Source organism: Priapulus caudatus, unplaced genomic scaffold (assembly GCF_000485595.1).
Source record: "Priapulus caudatus unplaced genomic scaffold, Priapulus_caudatus-5.0.1 Scaffold219, whole genome shotgun sequence".
Lineage (NCBI taxonomy): Eukaryota > Metazoa > Priapulida > Priapulimorpha > Priapulimorphida > Priapulidae > Priapulus > Priapulus caudatus.
Window position 1 is genome coordinate 328,534 of NW_014577280.1, and position 8,268 is coordinate 336,801.

The 8,268-nt window shown below is 40.8% G+C and overlaps 3 protein-coding genes across 3 annotated transcripts; 2 read left to right on the top strand and 1 right to left on the bottom strand.

Moving 5' to 3' along the window:
* The first annotated feature begins 205 nt into the window (after nt 1–205).
* Nucleotides 206–3,113, top strand: LOC106807509. Its single transcript, XM_014809851.1, has one exon. It carries the CDS (start codon nt 1,529–1,531, stop codon nt 1,859–1,861), a length of 333 nt encoding a protein of 110 aa, XP_014665337.1. The 5' UTR covers nt 206–1,528; the 3' UTR covers nt 1,862–3,113.
* LOC106807507 lies at nt 2,404–3,715 on the bottom strand. Its single transcript, XM_014809849.1, has 3 exons — nt 3,411–3,715; nt 3,030–3,091; nt 2,404–2,749 (listed from the first exon to the last, which is right to left on the bottom strand). The coding sequence occupies exons 1-3, from the start codon at nt 3,486–3,488 to the stop codon at nt 2,407–2,409; spliced, it is 483 nt and encodes a 160-aa protein (XP_014665335.1). The 5' UTR covers nt 3,489–3,715; the 3' UTR covers nt 2,404–2,406.
* Nucleotides 3,716–4,575: 860 nt separating this feature from the next.
* On the top strand, nt 4,576–6,981 carry LOC106807508 (40S ribosomal protein S12-like). The gene is made up of 4 exons (XM_014809850.1): nt 4,576–4,736; nt 5,186–5,288; nt 5,904–6,005; nt 6,796–6,981. Exons 1-4 carry the CDS (start codon nt 4,576–4,578, stop codon nt 6,856–6,858), a joined length of 429 nt encoding a protein of 142 aa, XP_014665336.1. The 3' UTR covers nt 6,859–6,981.
* Nucleotides 6,982–8,268: the final 1,287 nt, after the last annotated feature.

Here is an 8,268-nt window from a genome sequence, read left to right on the forward strand (position 1 = left end):
TACATAAGTTTACAAAAAAATACTTCCATTACATGAAATTATCACATGATTTATGCTGTCCGACCTTACCCGTCCTCCAAAATTTGTCTTGAGTCTAAAGTCGGACAGACAGTAGAATCATAATGTCAACTCTCCTAGAGGCAACACTTTTTAATTTTACAATAAAACAAAATTTTAACATATTAATTGTGCATAATTAAATTTTAAACGAGTTAAATTTTAAATTAAATACTGCGTTGAATCTGAATTTTGTAAAAAAGTAAAGGTGCAGTATATACACAGTCTCCCTCTCCCCTGCGTCCCACCTCTAATACAAACTTTATTTTTACATTGTAAACACTGCCCTAGTACACAATGGTTCCCAACCCCGCGCACATTATCTCCTGCCTACAGCCTTGTCTACACAACGAAATTTAACTCGAGTTAGCGATTATGTAGCGTCTACATAGCTATTATCTAGCGATTATGTAGCCCCGTATAAACACTTAACTCGAGTTAAATTTCGTCGTGTAAACGAGGCTTATATGTACACCGTAACATCGATACCACTGTCAATCCATCCAATCCTACTAATGTTTCCTTCTTTTTTAGCGTGTTCTATTTCCATCAACGACCTCTCCTCATGCCTCGGTGCCGCAAACTAGCTAAATGGCAAGATGCCGATATGAGTTCGGCCGTGCTTGCTGTCAAGCAGAAAAGAATGTCGACGAGAGAAGCAGCAAAATTTTATAACGTACCGAAATCGACTCTTGGTGACAGTCACAGGGAAAATTAAGGGAAAATCTAAAATGGGTTGTACGCCAACTATCCCCCTCAAAATAGAAATTGACGTAGTCCCTAATGCGAAAAAATGTGCTGCCTCCGGATTTGGATATTCGCGAAAAACGTTTTTGGACAAGGCAACACAACTGTGTACTAGGATGGAAATTCCAATCAAGAGTAAATCAGGAAGCCTGGGGAAAGACTGGTGGAAAGGCTTCAAATCACGTCATCAGGACATCTCTCTCAGAAAACCCGAAAAGCTGACAACAGTGAGAGCAAGAATGCTAAACTGCACGATAACATCGAAACACTTTACAGACCTCGGAGAAATTTTAGAAAAGCTAGACATAAACCCCCCCCCCCTCACAACAAATGTACAACTGCGACGAGACTGGCATCAACTTTGAGCACCAACCATCCAAAATAATAGCAGCAATGGGGGCAAAAGTAGTACAGAGCAGGGTTAGTAACAGCAAGCAGAATGTAACGGTTATGGCTGCAATCAACGCAGCTGGTGAAGCGATTCCGCCAGCTGTTGTTGTTAAGAGAAAAACAAGCAAGGCACTGCAGGGCTACGACACGGCGTCCGGGCCGCCAGGGACGCTGTGGTCGTACCAAAAAAAAGCATGGATGGAGGACGTGCTCGGCAAGGACTGGCTGCAGTCGGTCTTCCTCCCCAACGCCAGGAAGGAGCGGCCTCTCCTGCTAGTCGTGGATGGCCACAGCAGTCACGTCACTCTGGACTTTATCCAGCTAGCCAGAGAAAATGGATGTCCACCTGCTAGCCTTGCCTGCGCACACTACTCACTTCCTGCAGCCTCTCGACAGATCATTCTTTGGCCCCCTAAAACAAAACTATAATGCAGTATGCACAAAATTTATCAGGGAAAATCCGGACAAGATGATCAGCAAGTGGGTTTGGCCCTCCCTTTTTAGAGGCAGTTGGCTACAAAATATAGCGCCACTCGCTATAGCAAACGGGTTCCGCGCAACAGGATTATATCCATTCAGTCCAAGCGCGATCCCCGAAGCAGCATTCATGCCGTACGACCTGCCAGCACCATTCCACGATCCAACAGCACCCTTTCAGAGGAGGTAGGCATTGGAGGCACCCCTACAGAGGAAAGACAAGCAGCTGCAGCTACAATAATATCCGCAGAGCTGGCTGCTCCTCAAGTGCTCGAAAACACCTTGAGCAAAGAGCAAGTAGACACGTTCAACAACAGGCTTGAAAATGAGTACGACATGCCAGAAACATACGACCAACTATATTCGTGTTGGAGGAGCTTAAAAGAAGCTGCTGCTGCTGCTGCTACACCATCGCCGCAGCTTGTCGACGTTGTGGAAGCTGTCGGTCCCATTCCATCTTGGGACGACAGTGTCGAATCAATATTCGCACAACCATCGACAAGCACAACCCTAGATAATAACCCTAGAAAAATGAAAAGGCAAATTACATCCCACCGATTGATTCTTAACTGGTAACGAATACATAGCGAAAAAAATTGCGTCAGAGGAGGAGAAAACCCAAATTATAGAAGCGAAGGAAACAAGAAAACGCGAGAGAGAAATAAAAAAGGCAAAACAAGCAGATGATAAAGCAAAGAAGACGTTGGAAAAAGCAAAAAAGGTAATGCTGTAAAATCAACAGTAGATGACGAGTGCGTTGTGTGCTTGACCTCGTGGCATGATGATGAGGGTGGAATGGAGTGGGTGCAGTGTGAGAGGTGTGAAAAATGGCTCCACACTGGTTGCATACCCTTTGTCGTCATTTTTGATGCAGACTCCAGCTTCATTTGCCACCTTTGTCTCTGAAATGTTTGATTGATTGATGATGCATTGATGATTTGATTGATTGATGATTTGATTGACTGATGATGCATTGATGATTTGATTGCTTGATGATGAATTGATTGATTGTTTACCGTGAATTTGCAAAATGAAGTTGAGTTGCGTCTTGTCTGCAGCCACATTTAAAGTTGTGTAACTGAAAGAGAAACAACAACAAAATAATAATTAATAATACTAATGACATATTAAGAAAACTGTAATTAATTTATAAAGTGTAAATGATTAATTGTAGGCCCTATTATTCGTGGTGGCGAATTGTAGGCCTAGTACATATGTGTACACAGGTCGTACATACACATACACACGTGATGAATTGATGATTGATTATTTGATTTCTGATTGATGATGAATTAATTGATGGTTTGATTGATTGATGATGAATTAATTGATGATTTGATTGCTTGATGATTGTTTACCCTGAATTTGCAAAATGAAGTTGAGTTGCGTCTTGTCTGCAGCCCCGTTTAAAGTTGTGTAACTGAAAGAGAAATGACAAAAAATAATAATTAATAACAAATATTAAGAAAACTGTAATTAATTCATAAAGTGTAAATGATTAATTGTTGTAGGCCCTATTATTCGTGGTGAATGAGATAAGATGATAAGATCAATCGCAATTATAATAGAAACAGCAAGCTAGATTGCTTGTGATTTTTATTCCACCTCCTTTGTGAATGTTTAAATATTGACTTACGCGAGTAATGTTTTTATAACTACTAGATTGAATATCTAGGGTTAAATATGCTTTTGAAAGTAGACAAATGTAAACTATTAGCCTAAAAAATGCTTGTTTTTACCTTGAATACCTTGGAATTTTTCTGAACGATGTCATGCCTGCAAAATCTGAGGAACGACTGAGGACGAGCACATGTCATGGTCGCTTAAGTACCTAAATATATTACTCAATAACGTGTTAATTATATGTTTGTACATTTTGTAAATTATATAAGTAAGATTTGTAAACATTTTATATAAAAACATTATTTGGCAATTTAAAAAAAAAAACTCAATAGTGTCCGACTTTACACTCCTACGTGTCCGACTTTACCCTCCACGTGTCCGAGTTTAGCCTCACGTGATTGGAAGTCATTTTTCGTATTCCTGCAGCCTTACAAAAGCTGTCAGGTGTAAGATACACGCATTTATGCCCGAATGTGTCCGACATTTGGCTCCTTTACCCTACCAAATTAATCTATGGTTTGTAACCACTCGCAACAACATGAACAGCGCATGCACGACAACTGCTCGAACGAATAGCGCATACGAACAGGTGTCCGATGCTCGGACGAATATCCACGTCGTTAAATTTATGGGAGCAGGTTTTTAGAGGTAGACTGAATATGAATGAGCATGCTGTCTCCATTTTGTTTCCATGTATTGAAACGTTTTAAAGTAACCCAGCAGGTTATCACTGGTACGTAATTAATACTAATAGCCCATTAAAATGACTTGCGAGATTTTTGCTCAGAAAAACTAAACATAGCTGAATATAGTCTCACCTGACAGCGAGAATATCACTGATTACACCAACATTAAAAATACTAAGATTTTATGCAGTTATAGCATAGAAAATTGGATATGAACACATCGTAACAGCAATGCATTTTATCGTGTCGCGACAATGCCTAATGGCAGAATTGGTAAACTTGTATTTGTGTCGGTGATGAATTGAAAACAAGTGCGTGCCTGCACTGTGGGTATGGCAGATAAGCGGTGGCACCACAAGCTAATCCATACTTCCTATTAGTTCAAGATGACAGAAAACGAATGTTTACAAAAACGATTAGTTCGAAACTGGCAGTTTTCGGTGAATACGAAAGTTTCAAGACATTTTATTGTTACTCTAGACAATTGCTGTTACTCAAGCAATAACGGTAGGTATCATGAAAGTGGGGGGAAACACTGGAAAATTCTCGCAATACTCGCTTTAATATCTATGATAATTGTGCTGAAAGAAACACGATGTCTGTCCGTTGCAGAGAAGACGTTCCAGTGGCCCCAGCTGCAGCTGCAGCCGGTGGTGTCATGGACATTAACACAGCCTTGCAGGAGGTGCTGAAAACCGCCCTGATTCACGACGGACTCGCGCGCGGGCTGCACGAGGCCTGCAAGGCTCTCGACAAGTAGGTGCCGGTGCTGAGAAATCAGAAGGTAGAGACTAGCGCTTGCGTTTACCTTTGCGATTGCCAACGGCATCTCTGATCGTTACCCGACATTCTGTTAATTGGTTTTTCTGTTCAATTTGGCATTGTTAATTGCGCGTACGAGGTTTTATATTTTCTTTTAATCTTAAATGTTAATTTGAAGTGAATAAATTTAAAAATGTTTTTAACAGTGATGGCTTGTAGTTTGCACATGCACAGTCTGTCTGAACCATTGCTGGTGCTTTCCTTTGTAATGCTAATTTGAACTGCTGGTACCAATACTACTATTATTGCTATTAATATGACTTAAAAAAGACCGTCTTCCGTACATGTATTTGTATTTGAATTACACGCAATAAAGATTTAATAATAAAAATAATAATAAGACTATACTGTACGTTTCTAAGCATGTGTTTGTGTTTATGTAGGAGACAGGCTCTGCTCTGTGTCTTGGCCAACAACTGTGATGAACAGATGTACGTGAAGTTGGTAGAGGCCCTCTGCGCTGAGCACAACATCAATCTGATTAAGGTGAGGCTGTCGCCACTGCGTGTGAAGGTCAAGGTTAGACATTCTGCCCTTGGAAGTTGTAATCGGATGTCTAAGTCACCTTTGCATGTGTCCCGTCAGCTAATTAGCTGAGGATCATTGTGAGTAGGAGTGGTCACAGAGCTCTATTTGCTGGCAGTTTGAATAAAGTTGTTTTGTTTTTACCAGTATTTTGTCGGCGTGTTTGTACAGATTTTTATGGGCCTGACCTCCAATCGTTCTCCTTGTAGTGCTGGATCCCATTGTCAAAAACACTGTACATAAGCAGTTGTGACATAAGTCTACAATGTTGTAATGTTTGAATGCGAAGTGTTTTACTTTTAGAGAGAGTTGTGATTGGCATGAGTAGTTATGCTGTTTCTGACGACAGTACTTGATGAGAACAGTTTTTCGACGTTACCTAAACTCTCGGTGATGATATATCTCACAGACCTGTTCTGAGAACTTGTGAGGATTTGTATATTCTGAGAGAGCTGTTATTCGTATCGTATCGTAAATGCTGCATCGCAATCTGTATCGGATCGTGAGCTACCCGTATTCTCCCGTCCCTGTTGCGTCGTAGGTCTCTGAGACAGTGTTATTCTTCCTTCCCCGTAGGTCGACGACAACAAGAAGCTAGGCGAGTGGGCAGGCCTGTGCAAAATTGACAAGGAAGGCAAAGCGAGAAAGATCGTCGGATGCAGTTGTGTCGTCGTGAAGGTGCGTATCGCAGCGGAGCGCGTCCGTCCCCCCATCGCTGGTTTCTTGTTTGCTGTTGTCCTTACGGTTACCCATCTGTGACCTGTCAAAGTCTTGCGTGTTGACGAAAACTTTAAAAAAAAAAATTACACACGTGTGCCTTTAATGCGTTGAGCGGGGAAGCGATACGTCCTAGCGTACGTCCGAACCGTTGGGTCGCTTCATGCAGCACACAAAACGTTGCTGAAAAGGTGGCCAGACGTTACACACGTCGAATTTGTTTCCTTTCGCACACTTTCGAATTGCCGATTACTGTGATGACAAACCATGCTCCCTCATCCGAAGCAGATGACGATTGCAGTGACCAACACAAGTCTGAGAATCGGCAGAGTAAACTAATGTTGGCCTTGTCCGTCGTCGTGTGTGTGAATCGTCGTTATCTTTGCTGGTGTGCTGGCGTTTCGTAAGACCCACGATGCACACGAGCTAGGTGCAAAATTTGCCCAAAGTTGTATTTAAGCCTACCGCTGTGCAGAGACGGGATGTAGTAACTGTGCCTAACTCCTTATCGTTCTCCTCTCTGTATCTTATCTCTCTACTTGTCTTCCTCTTATCTACTCCTAATAATAGTAATATATATGTGCGTGCGCATGCGCCTCTCTATGCTACAAATTTTGCATCGTCAATCCACCGGTGAATTCGTGGGGCGAGTTTGGGGCACAAAAGAAGTGACTGCTAATGCAAGTGTGTTGTAATGTTAAGCGTGTATATGAAGCTAATGAGCTTTGTTTTTATTTGCACGTTCACGCAGGACTACGGAAAGGAGACGCAAGCCCACGACGTCCTGAACGAGTACTTCAAGTCCAAGCGGTGAACAGCGCCATCTGTAGGGCAGGAAAATAAAGATACGACCAACAATGTCATTTTACAGTGATGGCATAGTTGTGTGTTGGATGAACTTTTATCTTGCTGGCAGTAATAAAAAAAGTGAAACATGCTTATTTTGGTTGCTGTTCTATTGTTGTGTATTGTCTCCTATGGGATGGGCTTAAGGATACTCTCACAGAGATGCCAACCACTACGATTTATCCGTATTTTATACGAATTTCTATTCCTTTTGCACCACTCCGACCAGTTTGTATCAAACTACGAATTTCAATGTGATCGAAAAAAAATGTTTGTTTGTCATTTTTTGTCAATTTATTGTCATTATTGACCCTCAGAATGCAGGAAATTGCATCTCAGAATCAAAATTTTTCCCGGGGGCCATGCCGGACCCCGCTAGCAAACTCCGGTCACTACATGACCCTCGAACTACTAATTTGATGGCCAGAAACTACAGATTGCTTCAAATATGTGTTGGCATCTCTGCAGTCTCAACCTTTTGCACGGGTATTGCTCTAATGGAGATTAAACGGTTATTGACGAATGAATCTAATCAATTACACGTTTTATTTATAGAGGAGATATATCTCTATGCTCGAGCCAAAAAATTTCATGAAATTTCCAGCACCTAATTATGTTACCACACAAATTTTGAATTTTTATGTAAAAATGGTATTTTTGATATTTCTAAATTACCACAAAGAGTGAGGAAGAAAAATTGTCGCCACAGGTTAAGCACAATATGTACCAAAATAGCGCATCAGGATTTTTCTTTAAGTTTAATATTTACTGAGAAAAATGAAAAAAACTGCTTAAAAATCAAGTTAATTGTGTGAGAATTGAAAATTTTATCGAATAAATGGGGCATAACTAATAAAATACGACACTTAATAACAATCCCTGACGCGCTTTTTTACAGCAATATGTTACCATTAAAACGAGTGTAAAATTAAATTAATCCGAGTTGTAATCACAGAGAAATATCCATTTATACATCGACTACTAAGTCAGAAATCGAAACGGAGAAATCAGCGTTTTTCTATTTTTCACAATGATCGACCGCCTGTGTGCAAAATGGGTGAACGTATCGGTTGCCGTTGGCAGGCAAGATAATTTTCTTCTGCCGATCTCATACATTCAAACTGGAGAAGGGTAAGGCCGCGGCACTTGGTGAAATCCGATCTATAAAATGCACTGCTCAAAGCATTGCGCTGCGATTTCTCACCTATGCTAATGTACATAGCAATGGTGTATATATATATATATATATACGTATATATATTACACAACAGACTGATACCAATGAATATATTCTATACGGTCTTTGCTGATACGTCAATGTGAACTAGTGACTGGGATATTTATAAGCGAGAGAGAATAAGTGAAAGATCACTCATTT